Here is a 20,507-nt window from a genome sequence, read left to right as displayed (position 1 = left end):
GCAGAAGAGGAGTACACACACAAAGGAGAGGAGGGAAGCGTTTCTATTTGCATTTAAAACCGGTGGGTGGAAATAGGTAGTGATCGATCTTCAAAGCAATGAAATATCGATCGATCCATCGCTCCATCGCCTGCCCCGTGTTGGTAGTTCTCTCCCTTTATATCCTTTCTTTCTTCGCATCTTCTTCGCTCTTCTTTAATGTGGGAGAGTTTAAGTTCTTCCTGGAAGGAAGAATTAGCAGCCATTGGACAGACTTTGGTGCCATTGGAGCCTAGGGTTCTTGGGCGATGCCCACTGATGCCCAGATATTCGCTGATGTCCTCAAATTGTGTGCCCAATCGAAGGATCTCAGCACTGGCAAGCAAATTCACCAGAGGATCATTCACAGCCGCCTCGATCGCAATCGCTACCTTTGCAATCTTCTCATCGATATGTATGGGAAATGCGGAAGCATCCAAGGCGCGAGATTGGTGTTCCAAGCAATCGACAGGCCCAATCCTTTTACCTGGAACATTGTCATAGCTGCAAATGCCGCGAATGGGCATTTGGAAGAGGCCCGTAGCCTCTTCGATCGAATGCCCAAAAGAAACTCCGTGTCGTGGAACACAATTATCTCAGCTTACGCCCAACACGGCAGATTAGACGAAGCCTGCCATCTCTAGACTGGACTTAAGGTTTGGTTACACTCCCCGCAGGCACAAGCAGCCAAGCACACCAAACCTCCAGGTTCCTAACATCGCCCAGATCCTCAATCAGCAGTGCAACCAGATATCCTGGAACGTAATCGTCCAGGCTTGTGCTCTAAACGGGCGCAGGAGCTATTTTTTTTATACGGTGAGGTCTCGTTCGGAGTGAAGCTCTTGTGCTATGCCGGAGCTGCTACACCAAACGTGTAGTCCTACTAACTTGCTCCTCTCGGCTGGTTAGGGTGCTGATGCGAGGAAGACGACTTGGAACCTTTAAACACTACAAGGCAAAAACCCTATTTTAGGCATAGGGCTATGGAAGGAAAGATTCCGGTGGTGGATGCCATGCGTTGGCGATCGCGTGGCCGAATGGTTCCGCAGCGGCATAGGCTCCAGACTGCTGATGGTTGTGGGGGCAACGTTCTCTCACTTTGGGCTGGAGCTGGATCATCCCCCGGGTGCGTGGTTCTTTGAAGTCCTGCCCGACTCCACCGTCTCTTCCACTGTGTCGGAGCTCAAGTGGAAGATCTGGACTGTGGCCGTCGCACGCGTCCTTGGCGCTACCGTGCCGGATGGCTACTTGCACCTCTTCATCGCGGCCGACTACTTCACGCGCCATAGCCCACATCAAGAGCAATCTAGAAATCCTCATCCCCGCCCCGAGTGCTGCACAGGCCGCTGCACGTACGCCCTGACCGACCTCCACCTTGTGAGTGCTTGTTTGGATCGTGTGGCAAAGTGTTATGGTTTTTCCTTTTTTGCAGCTCGAGGAGTCGGACGCCATCGTCTTTCCCATTGGTCATCACAGATGAATATGTGTCAGGTAGCTCTTGTTTGGATTCCTCTCAAACTGAGAGCTTGGTTCCTTTTCCACAGCCATCGTGTCGATATTGTTTCCTTGCACTCTCTCGCCCACTTGCGTTGCTGATGCCGCTCTCCTGTTCGATGCGAGCGGCAAGGTTTGTGTCGTCGTCTTCACCTGGCTGTTGCTCCAGCTGCAGAGCAACAAGCAGCCGCTGGAATGGCTCGACGCATTCGAAGCACAGGCTATAGCAGGTGACCGTGGTGGCGGTGGCGGAGCCGGACCCCTGGAAAATCTCTTGCTGCTGTTCCTGAGCAAACAAGCACCGCCGAAGGATGAAAAGTTCTCCCCGGCATCCTTGGACGAGCTCAAACGGATACGTTCCTGCATCGAGAACGCGCCCAGGATAGAGTGGAAGTCCATGGACATCACCGTCGCTCTGCGCCAGATGTTGGAGGTATGATGATTGACACCGTTTTGATTTGAGAGAGCATTCAAGCTTCTGTGTGGCAGGAGGTGATGGCAGCGGGAGAAATCCAATGGGACAACCAGATGCGTGCCCGGCTCGAGCAGTGGATCCAAGGCCACTACAACTTCCACCGCGTGGAGCCGCTCTTCCAGGAGTACGCAGACGTGAGCGTGCCGATAGCGCGCCTGATCTCTACATGGATGCACACGAGGAAGGGATGCCGCGACCACGCCGAGCTCAAATCCCTGTGCTCGGCAGCGACATCATCGGAGTCGATTGTGGAGCACATCCAGGCTACGATGAGCCGGGGAAGCAGCGACGAGTGCCGCCAGCTTTGTGACGCGGCTGCCACCGTCTTTGGCAATGACTACGGTAGCCTTTTCGTGGAGATTTGCGCCAACGTGCAGTGGGATCCATGCCTGACCGCGTGCTCTCTAGAAGAATTCGGGGCGATCAAGCCGGCAGCCTGGGACGGACTCTTCCGGACCGCGAGCTCCGAAAACACGCTTCGAAGGCACCGTTTCGACGATGGCAGCCGCAACGAGGGCATATGGAGACCTCGGATTTCCGACATGATCCTCTACATAGTTTACGTAAGCATGAGAATGATTCCATCCATCGCTTACGAGTTTGCTGCTGCAGCTGATCCTCGAGGACTGCTTGGGCGCCAGCGTTGATCGTGAGAGGTGGAAACGAGAGTGTGAGTCTATACAGTGCCTTTCTCTCTGCTCAATCGTGATCCTTTTTGCTTGGATCGTCACAGGCAAGTCACTGCTGTATACCAGACGTGGGGGGCAGCGCGTGTCCCGCAGTGGGAAAGGGGTTTTTGTTGCGATTAGCAACTCCACCAGAGGAATCTGTGAGGCGTTTGCGGCGTGGATCCAGTCTCCAAGCACGCAGAGGGACTTGGGAGCGAGCTCGGATGAGATACGTCATGGCATAAGAGAGGCAGTCGTCTCGGCTGGTGGAGTGGAGTATGACGAGGACAGGCAGCAACTCTGGGCCGGGATGCAAGAGCTGCTGGGTGTCACTGGCAACATTTGGATTTGCATGCTTGCTCGTGCCTATGTGCAGCACGAACACCACTTTGGTGCTTTAAAAAATGCCGCAAATTATTCCGCTGAAGATCTGCCCACAATTGTCCGCAAGCGTTCAGGCCCAGAGAGTACACCAAGGATCGAAGTTTTCCTCGGCCTCGGCAGCGCTTCCAGGATTTGAGTTTTGCTTTTGCTAGAGAAGTTTCCCTGCAATTGAGATTTCTTTCAAAGCCAGGCTAATCTGCTATTTGCTGAGGCTGTCAAACCGGGACCCAAAAGGAAGCACACCTTTTCTAGTAGGAGAGTCTGCCGCTAGAATTGATTCGCCCCAAGAAGTACTGCCACGTCAGCACGGTCGAAGGCTTCACTTGCTATTAATAGGAAGTGAAGCCCTATAGAATTATATAGATAGGACTAATTATTGATGCCATAAGCAACAAAGGCTCGTGAGCCTTTTCGACATGCTCGCAAAGAGTCGTAATCAAACTCCCTTTCACTCAGAGCTTTTCTCCTTGATACAGATACAAGAAGGTCGTGGACGCCAATATCAACGTCAAGGTTGCGGTTGCGAAGCTCGGTCAGGTGGAAGAGGTTCCTCTGAAGGTTGGGTAATGATGGATTGACTACAGATGTTTCAATAATGCAAGTTTTCTTGCGGCCAACAGAGCTACATATCTACACCGATTTTTTCGCGCATTGTTCTGGGACGATCCTAATTCCTAGAAAACCGAAGGTGAGCATTCTCTTTGTAGCGAGCTTCTTATCCTAAGCTTTCGTTTCCAGGTTGTGTATGCGCTTTTGCACAGACAAGAGTTGTTTCAACCGTTTAAGGAGCATCCTCGTTTCTATGAGCTTCTGGAGAACATATTCAGTGTGAGTTTCTGGTCGAATTGCTCTCCAATGCTTGACGTTTTCATGCGGCGATGCATAGGTTCTAGACTTTTTCAACGTCCGCAACTTTTTCAACCAAGATTCGAGAGCGCCGATCGATCGAAGGCGAGAAGAAAAGGAGTGCCTTTTGATCCAATCTAACAGCGCGCTGGAAGGAACTGACGATCGATCGCGACGGCATACGAACATTTGGGCCTGGCAGAAGAGGAGTACACACACAAAGGAGAGGAGGGAAGCGTTTCTATTTGCATTTAAAACCGGTGGGTGGAAATAGGTAGTGATCGATCTTCAAAGCAATGAAATATCGATCGATCCATCGCTCCATCGCCTGCCCCGTGTTGGTAGTTCTCTCCCTTTATATCCTTTCTTTCTTCGCATCTTCTTCGCTCTTCTTTAATGTGGGAGAGTTTAAGTTCTTCCTGGAAGGAAGAATTAGCAGCCATTGGACAGACTTTGGTGCCATTGGAGCCTAGGGTTCTTGGGCGATGCCCACTGATGCCCAGATATTCGCTGATGTCCTCAAATTGTGTGCCCAATCGAAGGATCTCAGCACTGGCAAGCAAATTCACCAGAGGATCATTCACAGCCGCCTCGATCGCAATCGCTACCTTTGCAATCTTCTCATCGATATGTATGGGAAATGCGGAAGCATCCAAGGCGCGAGATTGGTGTTCCAAGCAATCGACAGGCCCAATCCTTTTACCTGGAACATTGTCATAGCTGCAAATGCCGCGAATGGGCATTTGGAAGACGCCCGTAGCCTCTTCGATCGAATGCCCAAAAGAAACTCCGTGTCGTGGAACACGATTATCTCCGCTTACGCCCAGCACGGTAGATTAGACGATGCCTGCCATCTCTTCGCCCATATCCCCGATCAGCAGCGCGACGAGATATCCTGGAACGCAATTGTCCAGGCTTGTGCTCTAAACGGGCGCTTGGATCGAGCGCAGGAGCTATTCGATCGAATGCCGCAGCACAGCATGATCTCCTCCACCGCGCTTGTCGCGGCGTACGCGAGGAGCGGAGATCTCTCCCGGGCGAGAGCGATCTTCGATCAAATGCCGGATCGCGATGCTGTCTCCTGGATCGCGATGGGGAGCGCTTACGCCCAGATCGGCAATCTCATCGAGGTCAAGAGCCTGTTCGATCGATCACAGACTCTCCATCGATCCTCACAGAATGCGCTCGTCCTGGAATCCTGGAATGCCCTTCTCGTGGCATATGCCCGGAATGGGCATCTGGCAAATGCCAAGCAAGTGTTCGATGAGATTCCCCACAGGGACATCGTGACGTGGAACTCGATGCTCCAATCGTTCGCGGAGGCAGGCCACGTGGAAAGCGCGCGGGAGATATTCCTCTCCATGCCCGAGAGAGACGTGGTTTCTTCCACCGCGGCGATGGTGGCGGTAGGGCAAGAGAGTGCGCGGGAGATCTTCGCTGAGATGCCCCAGAAGAATCTCATCAGCTGGAACACGATCATGACGATCCACTCGCGGAGTGGCGATGCGATCGGCGCCAGGAGACTGTTCGATCGCATGCCCGAGCGCGATCTCGTGTCGTGGAACACTATGATCGCGGCGTATTGCCAGTCGGGGCGAATGGAGGACGCGGAATCGCTGCTAGAATCGATGCCCGTCTGGGATCCAGTGTCGTGGATCTTGATGATATCCGGCTATGGCGAATTTGGCGATGTGATCCAGGCCAAGCACGCGTTTGATTTGATCCCAGACCGGGACAGCGTCGCTTGGAGCGCGATTATCTCTGCGTATGCTCGAAATGGGCATTCCAGAGAGGCGCTGGCGCTGTTTTGCCGGATGGATCTGGAGGGCATCCCGCCCGAGCAATCCAGCCTTGCCAGCGCCATCGATGCTTGTGCGGCCCTCTCATCGCTCGCGCTGGGCAAGATCATTCACTCCATGGCGATCGATGCCGGATTTGCCTGGGATGTGATCGTGGCGAGCGCGCTTGTGGATCTCTATGGCAAATGCGGGCGGTGGGAGACGGCCATGGCGATCTTCGAGAAGATGCCGCGGAAGAACACGGTTTCCTGGAGTGCTGTTCTCGCCGCCAGAGCCAGGAGCGGGGCTGGCGGCACCGCGGCGGCGGTGGAGATCTTTGGGCGAATGGCGCTGGAGGGATTCGGCGCCGATCCAATCGCGTTCGTGACCGCGCTCTACGCGTGTAGCCATGGCGGATTGCTGGACAAGGGATTGAGCCTCTTCGCATCGCTGAGCAGCGATTTTGGGATGGATCCGTGGGGGGCGCACTACGTGTGTGTGATCGATCTCCTCGCCCGGTCGGGGCAGCTTGGGAGATCCGAGGAGCTTATCGCGAGCATGCCATTCGAACCTGGGATTGTGGCGTGGTCGTCGCTGCTCGGGGCGAGCAATCTCCAGGCGGATGTATGGAGAGGGCGTCGCGCTGCCGAGGAAGTCTCGAAGCGCTCCTCCCAAGAACCCTAAAAACAGAGTGATGATCTATCACAGTCGATTGAGATGAAATTCTATGCTCGCAACTCGATCGGGCATTTCCGAGGCGGCGATCTATGCGCAGCTCATCCGCAGCTGTGGATCCGAGAGGAATCTCGACCGTGCGAGGCAGATCCATGCCCGGATCATCGCCGCCGATTACCCGCTGGATCGCTACCTGAACAATCTGCTCGTGGAGATGTATGGCAAATGCGGTGGCGTGGAGGACGCGCGCCGCGTCTTCGACGCCATTCGCGATCCCAACCAGTTCTCCTGGAATCTCATGCTCTCCGCGTGGATCCATGCCCGCAGCGGTGGCGGCCTCCACCGCGCGCGATCGTTCTTCGATGAAATGCCGCAGCGTGACACCGTATCGTGGAACGAGATGATCACGGCATATTCCCAAGCCGGGCACCTACACGAAGTCAGGGCTCTCTTTCGCGATATGCCCAATCCTGACCTAATCTCGTGGAATACGCTCCTTTCAGCAAATGCCCAAAAGGGGTTTCTGGAAGACTCTAAGCAACTCTTTAGAGATATGCCTTGCCATGACATGGTATCATGGAACTGTCTAATCTCCTGCTTTGCACAAGATGGAGATTTGGACAAAGCACGAGCTTTGTTTCACAAGATGCCCCAATGGGACATAATTACGTGGAATACACTTATTTCGATTTATGCCCAAGCCGGGCATCACAGGGAGTGCAAAGACTTGTTTGAGACGATGCCACGTCGGAACGTGGTGACGTGGACGGCCGTCCTTGCCGTACATGTCCAAAACGGCCAGGTGGTCGAGGCCCGACGGACGTACGACCGGATGCCCGAGTGGGACGTTGTGTCGTGCTCGGCTATGGTGACGGCATATGCCCAAGCCGGGCATTTGGAAGAGGCCAGCGAGATCTTTAGAGGAATGAAGCAGCGCAACACGGTGGCGTGGACGTCGCTCCTGGCGGCATATGCGCAGGCCGGGAACTTCCAGCGCGCGAAAACATTGTTTGCGGAGATGCCGGAGAAGACGGTCTCGGCCTGGAACTCGATGATCACGGGCTATGGCCTCCACGGGCACTTGAGCGAGGCGCGCCGGTTCTTCCTCGAGGCCCCCGCGAGGGACACGGTCACCTGGAACGCGATGATCCAGGCGTGCATTGATAATCTTCGCTTCCAGGATGCCAAGGGCCTGTTCGATCAGATGCCCCACCACGACGTCCTCTCCTGGAACTCGATGATGGTGGGATTCTCGCAGCTCGGGGAGCTCCGCGAGGCGGAGCGTCTCTTCCGATCCATCCCGGAGAGGAATGTGGTTTCTTGGAACACGATGATCGCCACTTACGCGCAGCATGGATTCGTCCTCGAGGCCGCGGAGCTCTTCGATCGTATCCCCCGCCGCGACATCGTCACCTGGAACGCGATCATCTCCGGGTTCGGTCAAAACGGGCTTGCCGAGGAGGCCAAGGCGGCGTTCGAGCAAATGCCCGAGAGGAACATGGTTTCCTGGACGGCCGCGATCGCGGCGTTGTCCCAGAACGGACGGCTGGATGAGGCCCGGGACCTGTTTGAAAGAATGCCGCGCCGCGACGTGGTGGCGTGGAGCGCTATAATCGCCGCGAACGCCCAGAACGGCCGTGGGTGGCAGGCGATACGCCTCTTCCGCCTCATGGACCTCGACGGCGTTCGCCCGGACATCAGTACATACGCCAGCGTTCTCGACGCGTGCGCGGGCGTTGGATCGCTGGGCCTGGGCCGCCTCGCGCACGCCGACGCCGTCCACGCGGGCGTCCACGTCGACGTCGTCGTGGCGGGAGCGCTGGTCAACATGTACGGCAAGTGCGGCCAGCTCGGCCCCGCGCGGCGGCTCTTCGACTCCCAGCAGGTAAGGAACGCGGTGACGTGGACCGCCATGGTGGCGGCATATGCCCAGAACGGCCATGGCGCCCAGGCGCTTGAGCTCTTCCACGTCATGAACGCCGAGGGCGTGGGCGCGTGCTCGGTTGTCTTCGTCAGCATCCTCTCCGCGTGTAGCCACTTGGGACTGGTCCGCCAGGCACGGGACTACGTCCACTCCATCACCCGCGACCACGGGATGGCGGTGACGTGGGACCACTACCACTGTATGATCGACGTGTTTGGACGGGCAGGATGGCTCCTCGAGGCCGAGGAGCTCATCACGAGCATGCCCTTCTTGCCCGGGGACGTTGCATGGACGACTCTGCTATCGGCGTGTAAGCTCCACGGTGACAAGCACCGAGGTAACCGAGCCGCGGACGTGGTGATCGAGCAAGAGGACTCGGACCAAGTCGGCTCGGCTTTCATGCTCTTGAGAAACGTTGTAACGGATCCTCAAATTGTCTTTCAAAGTTAATCCAAGCCAAAATTAATTTTACATCCAGTTCTTGCCAGCTGAGAAGTTTCGTCTGTGCCTATACACCACCATCCTTTGATTTTGGAGAGAGAGGAGAGAACCCAGAGAGAGTAGAGGCTTACGTTGTTTTGTCCGCTTTCTTATGTCTGCATTGCCTCTGCGTGATAGTTCTCTAGATCAGCATCCAGCTCTTGGGCCGACTTCACTACGGGCTTTCCTCCTCCCTTGCCTTTACCGCCGGCGGCGCCGCCCAGCAGACCACCTTTAGGTCCCCCGGCGATGGCAGGCTTCCGCCGGATTCGCTTCCCAATCCGGCCTCGTCCGGGAGTTCGTAAGCCGCCGCCGCCGCCGCCGCCGCCGTTCGTGTTGCTCACAGCGTTGACACTGCTCCGAGTTTTTAGAACTTGCACAATCGATCGGTGAGGACGTACCTGGCAGCAAAGGCGGTGGCAATGTTAGTGCCCAAGCACTCGATCTTCATGGGCTTTCCATCGAGTTGGACATTGTTATAGTGCTTCATCGCCTTGAGTGCATCGTACTTCCTGGCGAAGACCACGTCCGCTGTACACTGCAATTCAAAAACAAAAAAGCAGTCAGAAATTTTTAAAACAATCCTGGAGGGAAATACCTTTGATCTTCCACTTCTGTCGAAGTGGACTGCGCACCGCTTCAAGTCTCCCTGCTCGGAGAAGAGCTCCTGCCAAGAGAAGAGAACACCCAACATGAGAAAAAGATAAAAGCATCACGAGACAAAAACACAAACCTTGATATCGTCAGTGGAGACGCCGTGGTCGAGGTTAGAGATAAAAAGCTTGGTGCCAGTCTCAATACCGACGGGCTTAGTCCGGGCACCACCACCCACGAACCCATCTTCAAACATGTCATGCTGCCAAGCACCGGCACCGGCACCGACACCGGCACCCTCTGGAGCACTCCGCCGAGAACGCTGAGAAAAAGAAGAAGATGAGACCACCGCGCCATTCTAGAGCCGGTTCCTAGAGCTTGCCTTTCCAATGGAAGACGGTGTCGTCCGGGGCCCGAGGCGGTTAGGGGCGTTACGGATAGGGCCCGAGGCCCGAGAACCGCCGGCACCACCGCCGCCCCCCCGCCGCCTCTTGCCGGCGCCTCTAGCCCCGGCCTTGTTGCTCTTGATAATATCATCCAAGGACTGATCTATGTTCGACATGGCCGAGGAGCTGGACGGATCGACCGAGATCGTTGCCACTGTGAAAAAGAAGACCCAAATAGAGGCTTCAGTACCAAAGATGAGTGGATCCAAGCTTGGCGAGGAAGAGGACGATGACACAAATCAGCGCAGCCAGGCGAAAGAAGGAGATTACGACCCAGTAACAGGCAGAGAACTCTTTTTTTCTGATGCGTGGTATGTGTGTGTGGAGGCGGCAGAAGATCAGCATCAAAGGGCAACAAGAAAAAGGAAATTTCTTGCGGAGAAATCCTAGATCTTTGAGCTCGAGAGGAGAAGAATCACGATACGATACCAGTACTGCTTCAAATCGGCGATCCGCGACGGCGCGCCTTGCTCTTGAAACCCTACCCCAAAGGCGAAGCCAAAATATCACCGGGGCTGACCTAAAAAATGGAGGTAACGTCGGTTCCGTCTATAGATCTTTCAAGCCTCCAGCGGAATATTCCGTCAGGGCGTTTTTAGGGTTCTAGCGGGGGAGAGAGAGGAAGCCGCAATGCCGAAGTCGAAACGCAACAAGCTAGGTGAGCGATAGAATGCGCGATTTTCTCGCTCTCATCGTGATTTTCTCGCAGTTACATTGTCCAAGACGAAGAAGAAGGGCCGGGAGCACAAGGAATCCATTGTTACCGCCGTGAGGAAGGCCTCGGAGGAGTTTAGGGAGCTCTATGTCTTCTCCTTCGAAAATATGCGCAATGGGAAGTTCAAGGCTCTCCGGGACGAGCTCAAATCCAGCACCAGGTCTAAATTCCTTTCTTTGTTCTTCGCTGCTGGATCTGTGACAAAATGTGGCTATACACAGATTTTTCCTTGGATCGAACAAGGTTCTGCAAATAGCGATTGGAAAGGGCCCTTCCGACGAGGTGAAGGAAGGGATCCATAAAGCCAGCGAGTTCCTTTGCGGGAACACGGGAATGCTCTTCACGAATTTGCCAAACGAAGAGGTGGCCAGGTTCGTTTTGAAGAAAAAATTTGCTTCATCGCTCTAAGGGGAATGATATCGCAGGATTTTCACAGACTTCGAGGAGCTGGATTTCGCTCGAACTGGCAGCACGGCGACTGAAACGGTGCGTGTAGACAATGCTTTTGCTTTTGCGTGGTTTTCTTCGTGTAGCTCACTGTGAGTGACTACACAGGTGGAACTCAACGAAGGCCCACTGGAGCAATTCACGCACGAGATGGAGCCATTTCTGCGAAAGCAAGGAATGCCTGTTCGTCTAAACAGAGGTATGAAGATCAAGCGAGAGCTAGACTAACTCCGGCTTGCAGGCGTTGTGGAGCTGGTCGGCGATTACACCGTGTGTCGAGAAGGCGAAGCAATCTCGCCAGAAGCATCGCGGATACTTGTGAGTCATCACAAAAAACCATCGCTTCTAGCGCTCTAATGTTTCTTCTTTCCTTGCAGAGGCTCTTGGGAGTGAAAATGGCTCCCTTTAGAATGAGCCTTTTGTGTCGCTGGAGTCCCAATGGATTTAAAGTTTTGAAAGCTCCCGAGAGCCAAAAGGCTTTGCAATAAGAAAAACAAATATTTAAACTTGTGTGAAGAGCCCTAGCTTGCCCTAAATTTTGAGCATGGCGGACGCGCGGAATGCTCCACAGATCCTCCAGCACGTCTCCAAGACGCTCACCTGCACGATCTACGACACGCTCTGGGTCCCCAGCAGGTAATCTGTGTGGAATCCGTGGGAAAAACTTAGCTCTAGCAGCGAGCTACTGGGAATTTTTGATGCAGTGCGCGGTTCGTTCTCTTGGGATCGAGTGCGCGCTCCACAGGGACTATCCAGGTTAGAAACGCATTAATGCAGGGATCTCTACTTTACAGCTTTTCTTTCTTGGCTTCTTTCTTCTTTCCTGGTTTAAAACGAGAAGTTCTTTCTTATTTGCTTCCATAAACTCAGGTCTATGAGCTTCAAGGGAACGATGTCAACAAGCTCGAAGAGGTTTGTTCTTGATGCGTACTGTGGCTGGAAATCACGTAAAAAATTCGAGTTTTCAGGTGGACAAGCAGTTTAGTTTCAAGTGTGGGACGTTTGGTGCCTCGGACCTCGTAAGCACCCTGTATCTGGTGCTAAATAGTTGGATATTATTTTTTCTTTTGCTTCAGGTGAATCGTCAGCTAGCAACAGGGGATTTTAAGGGAAACTTGCAAATCTGGGACCTCGAACGACTTGGTTATCCCGTCTATCATTGCAAAGGTAGATAGCTGTTTTGTTCTTCCCGACAAACCATAGTTTTTAACACTTCCGCAGCTCATGAAACAATCATCAATGCGATTGATGGCGTTGGAGGCTCGGGGCTTGGTTTTGGAGCTCCAGAAATTGTTACGGGATCACGGGATGGTACTCTTCTGTTTAGCATATGTTCTGATTGATGAACTCCATTTCCTCAGGACGTGTTTGTGTATGGGATCCTCGGCAGAAGGACGAGCCAGTGAGTACCGTGTGGCATAGTTTTCTTTCTAGAATTTATATCGAATAAGCTGTGCTAGGTATCTTCGTTTGAGCCGGAGCGAGCAGACGCTGCAAGAGACTGCTGGACAGTAGCATTTGGTAAGATGGCTGTGTCGCGTTTTTTCCTTCACCATGGCAAATTCTGGCATTGGCAGGAAATTCATACAATGACGAAGAACGTTGTGTTGCAGCCGGTACTATTTCCACTTTTGCCTCTTGTGCTGAGTTCGCTGCAGTGGCTGGTTTCTTTTATTTCAAGGCTACGATAATGGTGACATAAAGCTTTTTGATCTAAGGACTGGAAGCGTTCGCTGGCAGACCACAGTTCGGAATGGAGTACGTAAACGTGAACTTGAGCTTGAGCTTCTAAGTCTAATAAACTGCTGCAGGTTTGTGGTGTTGAGTTTGATCGCAAGGACGTCAAAATGAACAAGCTTGTGGCAACAACACTGGAAGCGACCTTTCATGTAAGTATATTCCATTCCACCTTAACTTTCAAGAAAGCTGAGAGCTTCTGGCAGGTTTATGACATGAGGACTCATCACCCAGAAAATGGCTACTCGTCCCTGACCGAGAAGGTGAGCTTTTGCTGGTATTTCTCGACTTTTTATCTTTAGCGTTGTGATTTGAATCACAGGTATCTCACGGGACAACGATCTGGGGAGTGAAGCACCTCCCACAAAACAGAGATATCTTCGCCGTTTTAGGTGGTGATGGCTCTGTCAGCATCTACAAGTATTCGTATCCGGATCAACGATCGATGAAGGACGTCGATGGGAAATCTTACGGAGTAAGGACAATTCACATCTTCCATCTGAATTGTCTCACAATTCTTTGCTTTTGGTGACAGGTTCTGGGTCAAGTTCACCTTTTGTCGTCCAAAGTTCTCTCGACACAACCAATAGGTGCATTCGGCTGGTTCGTCTTTGCGTGAAAAAAAGAAAAATCTGGTTTAGTGGTGCTGATGGAAATGTTGCAGGAGTCCTGACAAGGAGGGTCTAGCTGTTTTGGGCTCTTTCGATCAGTGTTTGCGAGTTGGAATTGTGACCAAGTTGAGCAAGAGTTAACTAGAAAATACTTCACGGGTATGCCACTTTGCATTCGAAAGTAATGGAAGTTGGCAGCGACATTCAAGAGTATGTTTCCAGACTGAAGTTGTGTGGCAAAACTAGAAATTTGACTGAAGGCAGACGCATTCACGCATCTCTATCAAAGAGCCTGCATTGTGCAAATAGATTTCTGGCCAATTTAGTGATAGAGATGTATGGGAAGTGTGGCGATGTCGCAGGAGCCAAACAAGTTTTTCATGGACTCGGTAGTCCTAATGTCTACTCCTGGAATCTCTTGCTGGCCGCTTATGCCCACAACGGGCATTTGGAAGAATCCAAGAGAATCTTTGATTCTATGCCGGAGCAAAACATCGTGTCTAGTAATGCCATGCTTGCGGCGTATGCTAAGGGCGGGGACCTTGATAAAACGAAGGATTTTTTCGAGGCACTGGCCCAGAAGGATGAAATCTCAATCACCACCATGCTCCTGGCATATGCCCGTAACGGGCATGCCGATCAAGCAAGGGTTTTGTTTGATCAAATGTCCAACAAAGACATGGTTTGCTACACGACTCTAATCACAGCATATGCCCAAAGCAGGAAAGTTGCCGAGGCAAGATACTTGTTTGATAGAATGCCGGAACGCGACGTTGTATGTTGGAACGCCATGATCTCCTCGTATGCCCAACAAGGGCATACAGACCAGGCATATAATCTTTTCAAGAATATGCCTCTCCCGGACGTGATAACATGGACGGCTGTGATCAGCGGGTACGCCCAGCATGGCCAACTTTCCCACGCAAAGGACTTGTTTAACAAGATGCCCCAGAGGAGCCTCGTCTCCTGGACGGCTATGGTCACGGCCACGGCCAAGTACGGATGCACGGAAGATGCCTTTTTGATGTTCCACAAGATGCCCGAGTGGAGTACGGTCTCCTGCAATGCGGTGATTGCGTGCCTGGGCCACTTTGAGGATATTTTCGAGAGAATGCCGTACAAGGACATTGTGACGTGGAATGCCATGGCGCAAGCTTATGCCGCGTTAGGAGATTTTGGTAGTGTAAAGAGAATCTTTGACACCATGCCCGAGTGGGACATGGCCTCTTGGACAATCATGATACTGGAATATGCTCGCCACGGCCGTCTAGGAGATGCGAGGCTCTTGTTTGAAAAGATGCCTAACTGGGATTTGGTTTCGTGGAATGCTATGATCAACGCATATGCCACAAATGGGCAGTTAAGTGAATGTAGCAACTTGTTCATGCGGATGCCACAGCGTGACGCTTCTACTTGGAACTCTATGGTCTTTGCAAATGCCCATGCCGGGCATATAGAAAACGCGAAGTGGCTTTTCGACCTAATGCCGGAGTGGAATGTAGTGTCATGGACAGTGCTTCTAGCAGCATATGCCCAAGCTGGGCATCTGGCTTACGCCCGTGAGATGCTGTGTCAGCTGCCGTGCCAGCATGCCGTGCCTTGGAATGCCATGATCGGTGCGTATGCCCAGCTTGGGCATGGCATGGAAGCCATTCAAGCGTTTGGCGAGATGAAGAACAGGGGTGTGTCACCCGACAGCGTTACGTTCGTGAGTGTCATCGCTGCGTGTGTGAGCCTTGTGACCGCCGGAGTTAACTGGGAGCTCGTCCGCAGCGTTTTGAGCCAGATCGCTTATAGAGAAACCTGTGTCCTGAATGCCATCGTAGATATGTATGGTAAGCTTGGAGCCGTCGAGAGAGCTAGAAGAGTTTTCGACAGCATACCTCGGCCCACGACGGTTTCCTGGACGGCGATCATCTCGGCTTATGCTCAAAACGGATCACACCACGCTGCCCTGGAGCTTGTTCTTGCAATGGAAGCTGACGGTGTTAAGCCGGACGATGTTGCCTTTATCACCATTCTCGCGGCCTGTAGCCATGCCGGGTTACTAGCTCAAGGCAGGAAGTACTTCAGGTCCATGAGCGAGGACCACGGCCTTCTCCCGACGATGGACCACTTTAATTGCATGCTAGATCTCATGGGACGCGTTGGATATCTGCAAGAAGCTGATGAGCTCGTCAACAGCATGCCTTACTTGCCTGGATCCATGGCATGGACGTCGCTGTTTAGTGCGTGCATGCTACAGAGAGATGGTCGTCGTCGAGTTCTTTTTGCTGCTGAAAAGAGCTTGCGTCTTGACCTTAAAGATGCTGTTCCGTATCTAGCAGTATCAAACACACTATCTGCGTCGGAGAGAGGCCACAGTCTTAGAACGAAAGGAGGATGAAATTTTGCAGAGCGTTACCTGTTCGCATTCTTGATCGCCTGGAGTGGCCGGCGCTTGCACCTTCTTTTGCTGACGGGTGTAAGCTTCGGAGTCGCGTTTTCAACACCTGTAAATGCCTCACCGGGCTGGGACTGGACAGGAGGGCTCAAAACATCCAAACGCGTTGCCTGCCTCTTAACTCTTGGCGGCGTGTGGGCCTCCTTTGTTCTGGCAGCGTGAGATGGCGCTTGGTAGTGTAACATATCCTCGTGTACTTTCTGAGAGCTCAGAAGTTTCACTTTGAAGGGAGTCTCCGCCGTGAAGCACCCCGTTGTACAGCTTGGTGCATCCCGTTCAATTAGCACATTTCCATTGTTTACCTGCATTTGGAAGTTAACAAAACAGCAGGTTTGTAGATCACCAAATACCAGTTGCAGTAAAGCAGCGAAAGATCTTGCTACGTCGTGGCTGTCTTGCCCCTTCACTATCTGAGTAAAGGAGCTGACCCCATCAGATTGCTCCGGTGCTTCGTGTAAGCACCTCTCAATGATACGCTCCCCATAAACATGTATATCAAATGCAGGACGTGCATCCTACGAGAAATATCAGCAAAACGTTTGAAGTGTGAAGCGTGGACATACCTGCTCAGCCAATGACGCTTCTACCTTCACCTTCCAGTTCGAAACGCGAGAAGCTAGTTCAGCTCGGAGCTCAGCTTCTACCAATGTTTGCATCACAGAATCCTATATATGAGCAGCCAGGTGAGTAGATGTCGAGGAGGTGAAAACTTTCTACCCTTGTCGCATGACACAGCTTTTCAAAAGATGTTTCCCCCTGCTGCTCAGACGGCTCTGGAGCATTCAAAGGTTCTGTTTCTCCGCCAGCTTCTGGAACAGTGTTATCCCATGGTTCGAAGTTGTCAACGTTGTCAGGTTCATCATCAGATTCCGGAGGTTCTGCAGCTGTTTGAAAGTCCGGCTTCGCCTGGCAACGGGAACTAAAAGTAAAATATAAATGCCAAAAGCGGCATTACCTTCTCGGCGGTTCGAGAGTTGGTCTTTGTCGTCCTTTTAAGTCGGTCAGCAGCTTCCTTATCCTGTAGCGCCTCCAAGAACTCGCAAAATGTAGTCCCGTTTCTCGTAGCCATTGGAAACTCCACATCAACCACGGGGGCTTTAGTAGGCTTTTTCCTAGACAGAAGACCTGCGGAAAATCTCAGTTAACAAAGGATCAATGAAGATAGCTTTTACCTCTCTTATACGGCTTTACTAGAAGCGTTCCCGGTTCGTGAGGATTGAGCCGTGCCCAGGGATCGTCCTCATCATCTTGCTGTTGTTGCTCGTCCGCGTGTGGGATGTTGTTAGCACCTTCAAGGGGTGCATCGAAGTTAATGTTTCTCGCAGAACACGGCTCAAAGTCGTCTTCTGGACCTTCACAAAAATCATCTCCCGCATAAGATGGCCGAGTTTTTTTGCCAGAGCTGGCTCTACGACCCGGACTTGATGCTCTGTGGCTTCTCGATCGTGATGAGCTTGGAGGACGAGGAGTCGCTCTCTCAGCTCTAGGAACATATAAGTAGTTATCAACGGCCTCGGCATCGCAGGGGTCTAGAAGCAGGAAATCTCTATAAAGAAAGCTCGTTGCAATCTGGAAAGGAAAACCAAAACAATGAGAATCCAGAAGTAGAAAAAACCACTGACCTGGTAAGTTGACAATTCACCACCGTTTTTCATCGTCTCGAAAGCATCCCCTTCGACAACGAGAAGACTTGTAGGAGGCCTGTTTAGAGAAGGCGTGATGCCGATACTCTCGCCATCGTTGAGATCGATGTTTGTTTCCTCTGTAAGAAGTAGTCACGAACCACATAAGAGCATAACGCGAAGTACATACCAGGCACATCATCCAAGTTAAGAAACTCTTCCTCTTTCTCTTCCTCGACAACCTCGGCCTCCTTGGCACTCCCATTCTCGGGCAAAGCGCACTTCTTTTGGCTGATGAAGCTCAAGGCCTGGAGAACAAGCGCGTACAGGTACTCGACCTTCTTGCTATACACCTGAGTCGATCCCTGGATGAGCAGCGCCGCTGGAGTTGGAAAAAAACTTGGCTCAGGGATTTTCCTATCTCACTAGATCGACACATACCTTCTGCGAAATTCAAGCAGCTCTGCCCATCTTGAAACGGCGGTGTGAGATGGAGCTGGGAGAGATACTCCTCCAGCTCCTGGGCGACATCCACAGACCAGTTCTCTCCCAAATCCCTGCACGGCTGGAGGAGATGCGCGTAGCGGGGCTCGCCCTCGCCCGACGCCATAGCTAGAGCCCTAGCATTCAAATTTTTGGCGGGTAGACGGTGGATACCGTCCGCGTGGACGGCTCACAAAATTCAGCTGAATGCAGTTACGGGCAACAAGGGTTAGGATTTGGGGGTTTTTGGCCTTAGGGCGAGCCCATTCCATCTCTCGCGCCATCGTCTAGGGCGAGGGCGGAGCCATCGCGATCCGGTGCTTGGATGAAGAGGATTCCGATCGTTTGCCACCGGCATTGCGATCGTCATCGCGATCAGGTACTTGTTCTTGGAGAATGCAGCGGAAGCCAAAGCCTGCGTCTGGGGCGGGATTCGGCGTGGTTCCTCCCTATCAGCCGAATATCGTCCCTCGCGTGAAGATCTGGTTTCCTCCGGCGTTCACAGCCAAGTACAAGCCAGAGCCAGAGCCGGCCCCGGCGGAGATCAGCTCATATCCGTCGAAAAAGAGAGATTTTGATACCTTCGCTCAGGATGCCGAGGTGTGTAGTTTCCAGGGGGAGGATATTGGGGGCTATCCTCCCAGGGCGGAGGAGATTTTGCTGTTCCAGGACTTGAAGCGTAGGCGCGGCGAGCGTTTCACCTTGAAGGATATTGAGGAGGACGAGAATGCCAAAGTTTTGGCCGAGAAGGAGATGAGGAACTTTGAGGGGTTCTCTCGGCCCCGACCACCTGAAGCTGGGAAAGGCCCTCCAGCTATTTCGCTGTCGATCGACTTGTTCGACAATCCCGAGATCGATCTCAAGCATCCTTCCACGGACATTCAAGAGGTAAAACTTTTCTTATAACTGGTTGCTTTCTTAGATTTGTGTGTTAACTTCTAACGCACAGGCCCAAGAACGTGGTGAGAAAGGAGCCAAGGCAAGAGCAAGGTTTTATGCCTCTACTGGCCTTTGTGAATGGGTACCCTGTTACGTGCTCGAGTACGACAGAAAGAACGACACTTACTTGGTTGAGTTTACGTTTAACGAGAAGAGAAAGGTCATAAAGAGGTAGTAGCTGCTCATGCTTATGGATCATACTGATAACCGGGGTCTATGCAGGCTAAGTTTCATATTGGACAGGGAAAGAGAGCGCGCATTTGTCGCCAGAGTGTTTGCTGCCAAAGACCTTCGAACGAGGGTTGAAACTCAAATGGTAATCTTTTATGTGCTCCTCGTCGTTCTTCTATAATCCTAATCAATAAATTCTAGTTCAGCGCTATTCCGCGTATGTTGAGGACCTTCCATTCAGAAATCCTGAAGTGATTGACGATCAGCTTTTGAATCGCGTTTTAAACATGTCTGGAGTGGAGCTTTCTAGAAAGTTTACCGCCACTGTTGCTGACTATTTCGAGGACATGAAACGTGACTATCGTCTCAGTGTAAACAGCTCGATTCTCAACCATTATCAGCTTCTTAACGAAGACGAGCGACCCCGATTTGCCGCTCTTCAAATATTTTCCAAACTAAAGCAGGAGACATCTTGTCCAAGGTAGTTCTCGTTTTTGTTCTCTCATGTTTGTTTAAGTCGGGATGCTGCAGACAGGGTTGTGTTCCTTTGGTATTTGATACACCGTTTTTCTTCGTACGGGAAAGCATATCTAGAACACTCTGTGTTGCTGAAGAGGCTTTTCTGCTTGGTTTGCAGCTGTATTACAAGGAGATGGACATCTCAGAGGTTTCTCTAGTCGATCCACAACTTTACAGGGATCAGAGACCATGGTTACTAGAAAATTTTCGTGAAACCCAAGAAGAGTATATCAGGGAAACTGTCGAGTACTTCAGAAACGAGTACGTACGACATTCTATCAAGTTTAAAAGACTAATTTTGTTGTGCAGGTGGGTGCCGAAAGTCGTTGGCATTATTGACGAGTTGGTGTCCCCAACCGCTCAATATCCACAACGATCGATGGAAAGGCTTATGAACTACATGATGCGACTGTCGCTGACAATGAGAGAACAATTGGAGATGGTGATTTTGCTATCTACGTCTGGTTACCGTAAACTGTGGGAGCAGTATTTGCCGTCAGAAGAAAAGGTGCCTGAGCATCAGGGGATACACAGGCAGCCGTTGTTCACCATCCAGCTGACGGTGGCTGATAATGAGTTTGTTTTTGTGCCTTCTCTAGAAACAGTCGAAAGCACGGTACTCGGCATCTATGACCACGCTATTCAGTCCATCAAAGGGATAGAAGATTTGCAGTCAAGGTTAACTACTGTCACAAATCTTCTCGTTTCCAATGAGATATATACACTACCACCGGACGAGATACGGCTTGTCGCATCCCGGAAAAAGATAAAGGTTCCTCGTTCTTATCATTCTCTTGCTCACGTAATACTTACACCCTGTGATCTGCAGGAAATTCTAGAGTACAACTTTCAACCAGCACGCAAGCTGCAGGAAGATTATCAAGAATACAACGACCTTGCGCATTTGAATATTGAGACTTTTGCGGAGTTGTATATTGCGGCTAAGCATTCTCTCGAGGACTACGAGCAGACAATCACGACTTATTTGGAGGTATGTTTGATGATAGTTTAGGCGTTGCAGCTGATCGATTTGCTCAC

General features: G+C 51.9%; 10 protein-coding genes and 1 long non-coding RNA gene across 14 annotated transcripts; 8 read left to right on the top strand and 3 right to left on the bottom strand.

Moving 5' to 3' along the window:
• Positions 1-5: 5 nt before the first annotated feature.
• LOC112345868 lies at positions 6-6,361 on the top strand. The gene is made up of 9 exons (XM_024673519.1): positions 6-633; positions 992-1,405; positions 1,563-1,945; positions 2,002-2,629; positions 2,721-3,122; positions 3,226-3,298; positions 3,516-3,602; positions 3,801-3,867; positions 4,359-6,361. Exons 1-9 carry the CDS (start codon positions 288-290, stop codon positions 6,345-6,347), a joined length of 4,389 nt encoding a protein of 1,462 aa, XP_024529287.1. The 5' UTR covers positions 6-287; the 3' UTR covers positions 6,348-6,361.
• Positions 1,009-3,228, top strand: LOC112344808. Of its 2 annotated transcripts, XM_024670198.1 has the most exons (6): positions 1,009-1,395; positions 1,451-1,509; positions 1,563-1,945; positions 2,002-2,550; positions 2,600-2,657; positions 2,721-3,228. In XM_024670198.1, the coding sequence occupies exons 3-6, from the start codon at positions 1,910-1,912 to the stop codon at positions 3,173-3,175; spliced, it is 1,098 nt and encodes a 365-aa protein (XP_024525966.1). In that variant the 5' UTR covers positions 1,009-1,395; positions 1,451-1,509; positions 1,563-1,909; the 3' UTR covers positions 3,176-3,228. The 2 variants fall into 2 exon arrangements, with proteins under 2 accessions (XP_024525966.1, XP_024525961.1); XM_024670193.1 differs by having other exon boundaries at positions 2,600-3,228.
• LOC112344806 (pentatricopeptide repeat-containing protein At2g35030, mitochondrial-like) lies at positions 6,296-8,735 on the top strand. 3 transcript variants are annotated; one of them, XM_024670187.1, is made up of 2 exons: positions 6,296-8,384; positions 8,560-8,674. In XM_024670187.1, exons 1-2 carry the CDS (start codon positions 6,391-6,393, stop codon positions 8,621-8,623), a joined length of 2,058 nt encoding a protein of 685 aa, XP_024525955.1. In that variant the 5' UTR covers positions 6,296-6,390; the 3' UTR covers positions 8,624-8,674. The 3 variants fall into 3 exon arrangements, with proteins under 3 accessions (XP_024525955.1, XP_024525947.1, XP_024525941.1); XM_024670179.1 differs by having other exon boundaries at positions 6,298-8,380; positions 8,556-8,674; XM_024670173.1 differs by having other exon boundaries at positions 6,302-8,735.
• LOC9632010 (THO complex subunit 4A) lies at positions 8,686-10,302 on the bottom strand. The gene is made up of 6 exons (XM_002960319.2): positions 10,212-10,302; positions 9,719-9,936; positions 9,476-9,658; positions 9,341-9,409; positions 9,144-9,280; positions 8,686-9,096 (listed from the first exon to the last, which is right to left on the bottom strand). The coding sequence occupies exons 2-6, from the start codon at positions 9,896-9,898 to the stop codon at positions 8,853-8,855; spliced, it is 813 nt and encodes a 270-aa protein (XP_002960365.2). The 5' UTR covers positions 9,899-9,936; positions 10,212-10,302; the 3' UTR covers positions 8,686-8,852.
• Positions 10,303-10,329: 27 nt separating this feature from the next.
• LOC9655867 (mRNA turnover protein 4 homolog) lies at positions 10,330-11,460 on the top strand. Its single transcript, XM_002960962.2, has 7 exons — positions 10,330-10,440; positions 10,492-10,657; positions 10,719-10,868; positions 10,923-10,983; positions 11,053-11,143; positions 11,186-11,262; positions 11,322-11,460. The coding sequence occupies exons 1-7, from the start codon at positions 10,413-10,415 to the stop codon at positions 11,430-11,432; spliced, it is 684 nt and encodes a 227-aa protein (XP_002961008.1). The 5' UTR covers positions 10,330-10,412; the 3' UTR covers positions 11,433-11,460.
• Position 11,461: 1 nt separating this feature from the next.
• LOC9632009 (WD repeat-containing protein 92) lies at positions 11,462-13,505 on the top strand. Its single transcript, XM_002960961.2, has 15 exons — positions 11,462-11,580; positions 11,649-11,700; positions 11,815-11,856; positions 11,913-11,963; positions 12,021-12,111; positions 12,166-12,255; positions 12,306-12,346; positions 12,405-12,465; positions 12,522-12,560; positions 12,626-12,702; positions 12,756-12,833; positions 12,888-12,944; positions 13,004-13,156; positions 13,217-13,284; positions 13,346-13,505. The coding sequence occupies exons 1-15, from the start codon at positions 11,489-11,491 to the stop codon at positions 13,431-13,433; spliced, it is 1,080 nt and encodes a 359-aa protein (XP_002961007.1). The 5' UTR covers positions 11,462-11,488; the 3' UTR covers positions 13,434-13,505.
• Positions 13,506-13,626: 121 nt separating this feature from the next.
• Positions 13,627-14,905, top strand: LOC112345854 (pentatricopeptide repeat-containing protein At4g02750-like). The gene is made up of 2 exons (XM_024673423.1): positions 13,627-14,783; positions 14,869-14,905. The coding sequence occupies exons 1-2, from the start codon at positions 13,627-13,629 to the stop codon at positions 14,903-14,905; spliced, it is 1,194 nt and encodes a 397-aa protein (XP_024529191.1).
• A 2-nt stretch (positions 14,906-14,907) lies between these two features.
• LOC112344491 lies at positions 14,908-15,282 on the bottom strand. The gene is made up of 2 exons (XR_002991720.1): positions 15,176-15,282; positions 14,908-15,102 (listed from the first exon to the last, which is right to left on the bottom strand). It is a non-coding gene; the product is annotated as an uncharacterized LOC112344491 (long non-coding RNA).
• A 304-nt stretch (positions 15,283-15,586) lies between these two features.
• On the bottom strand, positions 15,587-17,967 carry LOC9655866 (condensin-2 complex subunit H2). The gene is made up of 10 exons (XM_002960318.2): positions 17,799-17,967; positions 17,548-17,739; positions 17,358-17,497; positions 16,908-17,304; positions 16,691-16,860; positions 16,453-16,641; positions 16,299-16,400; positions 16,086-16,250; positions 15,697-16,037; positions 15,587-15,634 (listed from the first exon to the last, which is right to left on the bottom strand). Exons 1-10 carry the CDS (start codon positions 17,965-17,967, stop codon positions 15,631-15,633), a joined length of 1,869 nt encoding a protein of 622 aa, XP_002960364.1. The 3' UTR covers positions 15,587-15,630.
• Positions 17,968-18,124: 157 nt separating this feature from the next.
• LOC112344483 lies at positions 18,125-19,219 on the top strand. The gene is made up of 4 exons (XM_024669365.1): positions 18,125-18,728; positions 18,790-18,950; positions 19,002-19,095; positions 19,152-19,219. The coding sequence occupies exons 1-4, from the start codon at positions 18,237-18,239 to the stop codon at positions 19,203-19,205; spliced, it is 801 nt and encodes a 266-aa protein (XP_024525133.1). The 5' UTR covers positions 18,125-18,236; the 3' UTR covers positions 19,206-19,219.
• A 12-nt stretch (positions 19,220-19,231) lies between these two features.
• Positions 19,232-20,481, top strand: LOC112345796 (dynein heavy chain 12, axonemal-like). The gene is made up of 4 exons (XM_024673270.1): positions 19,232-19,431; positions 19,482-19,730; positions 19,779-20,241; positions 20,299-20,481. The coding sequence occupies exons 1-4, from the start codon at positions 19,238-19,240 to the stop codon at positions 20,479-20,481; spliced, it is 1,089 nt and encodes a 362-aa protein (XP_024529038.1). The 5' UTR covers positions 19,232-19,237.
• The last annotated feature ends 26 nt before the right edge of the window (positions 20,482-20,507 follow it).

Source organism: Selaginella moellendorffii, unplaced genomic scaffold (genome assembly GCF_000143415.4).
Source record: "Selaginella moellendorffii unplaced genomic scaffold, v1.0 SELMOscaffold_0, whole genome shotgun sequence".
NCBI classification, from domain to species: domain Eukaryota; kingdom Viridiplantae; phylum Streptophyta; class Lycopodiopsida; order Selaginellales; family Selaginellaceae; genus Selaginella; species Selaginella moellendorffii.
The sequence above is the reverse complement of the archived record's forward strand: the minus strand, read 5'-3'. Positions and strand labels throughout refer to the sequence as shown.

Bases quoted from the DNA above. Each gene is read 5' to 3' on its own strand.
- LOC112345854 (XM_024673423.1), top strand. From the start codon at position 13,627: ATGTATGGGAAGTGTGGCGATGTCGCAGGAGCCAAACAAGTTTTTCAT. The intron at 14,784-14,868 runs GTGGAATGTAGT...ATGCTGTGTCAG, and splicing joins CTTTTCGACCTAATGCCGGA to CTGCCGTGCCAGCATGCCGT.
- LOC112344806 (XM_024670173.1), top strand. From the start codon at position 6,391: ATGCTCGCAACTCGATCGGGCATTTCCGAGGCGGCGATCTATGCGCAG.
- LOC9655867 (XM_002960962.2), top strand. From the start codon at position 10,413: ATGCCGAAGTCGAAACGCAACAAGCTAG. The intron at 10,984-11,052 runs GTGCGTGTAGAC...GTGACTACACAG, and splicing joins GCAGCACGGCGACTGAAACG to GTGGAACTCAACGAAGGCCC. The intron at 11,263-11,321 runs GTGAGTCATCAC...CTTTCCTTGCAG, and splicing joins CAGAAGCATCGCGGATACTT to AGGCTCTTGGGAGTGAAAAT.
- LOC112344483 (XM_024669365.1), top strand. From the start codon at position 18,237: ATGCAGCGGAAGCCAAAGCCTGCGTCTGGGGCGGGATTCGGCGTGGTT. The intron at 18,729-18,789 runs GTAAAACTTTTC...TCTAACGCACAG, and splicing joins CTTCCACGGACATTCAAGAG to GCCCAAGAACGTGGTGAGAA. The intron at 19,096-19,151 runs GTAATCTTTTAT...AATAAATTCTAG, and splicing joins CGAGGGTTGAAACTCAAATG to TTCAGCGCTATTCCGCGTAT.
- LOC112344808 (XM_024670193.1), top strand. From the start codon at position 1,910: ATGGACATCACCGTCGCTCTGCGCCAGATGTTGGAG. The intron at 1,946-2,001 runs GTATGATGATTG...TCTGTGTGGCAG, and splicing joins CTCTGCGCCAGATGTTGGAG to GAGGTGATGGCAGCGGGAGA. The intron at 2,551-2,599 runs GTAAGCATGAGA...TTGCTGCTGCAG, and splicing joins TGATCCTCTACATAGTTTAC to CTGATCCTCGAGGACTGCTT.
- LOC9632010 (XM_002960319.2), bottom strand. From the start codon at position 9,898: ATGTCGAACATAGATCAGTCCTTGGATGATATTATCAAGAGCAACAAG. The intron at 9,281-9,340 runs GTATTTCCCTCC...TTTGAATTGCAG, and splicing joins ACAGAAGTGGAAGATCAAAG to TGTACAGCGGACGTGGTCTT. The intron at 9,097-9,143 runs GTACGTCCTCAC...AACTCGGAGCAG, and splicing joins GCCACCGCCTTTGCTGCCAG to TGTCAACGCTGTGAGCAACA.
- LOC9655866 (XM_002960318.2), bottom strand. From the start codon at position 17,967: ATGGCGTCGGGCGAGGGCGAGCCCCGCTACGCGCATCTCCTCCAGCCG. The intron at 16,642-16,690 runs GTAATGCCGCTT...TCCCGTTGCCAG, and splicing joins ACTCTCGAACCGCCGAGAAG to GCGAAGCCGGACTTTCAAAC. The intron at 16,038-16,085 runs GTATTTGGTGAT...TTCCAAATGCAG, and splicing joins TCGCTGCTTTACTGCAACTG to GTAAACAATGGAAATGTGCT.
- LOC112345796 (XM_024673270.1), top strand. From the start codon at position 19,238: ATGTCTGGAGTGGAGCTTTCTAGAAAGTTTACCGCCACTGTTGCTGAC. The intron at 19,731-19,778 runs GTACGTACGACA...TTTGTTGTGCAG, and splicing joins GTCGAGTACTTCAGAAACGA to GTGGGTGCCGAAAGTCGTTG. The intron at 20,242-20,298 runs GTTCCTCGTTCT...TGTGATCTGCAG, and splicing joins CATCCCGGAAAAAGATAAAG to GAAATTCTAGAGTACAACTT.
- LOC112345868 (XM_024673519.1), top strand. From the start codon at position 288: ATGCCCACTGATGCCCAGATATTCGCTGATGTCCTCAAATTGTGTGCC. The intron at 2,630-2,720 runs GTTGATCGTGAG...GGATCGTCACAG, and splicing joins AGGACTGCTTGGGCGCCAGC to GCAAGTCACTGCTGTATACC. The intron at 3,603-3,800 runs GTAATGATGGAT...GCTTTTGCACAG, and splicing joins GAGGTTCCTCTGAAGGTTGG to ACAAGAGTTGTTTCAACCGT.
- LOC9632009 (XM_002960961.2), top strand. From the start codon at position 11,489: ATGGCGGACGCGCGGAATGCTCCACAGATCCTCCAGCACGTCTCCAAG. The intron at 12,112-12,165 runs GTAGATAGCTGT...ACACTTCCGCAG, and splicing joins TCCCGTCTATCATTGCAAAG to CTCATGAAACAATCATCAAT. The intron at 12,347-12,404 runs GTGAGTACCGTG...AAGCTGTGCTAG, and splicing joins CTCGGCAGAAGGACGAGCCA to GTATCTTCGTTTGAGCCGGA.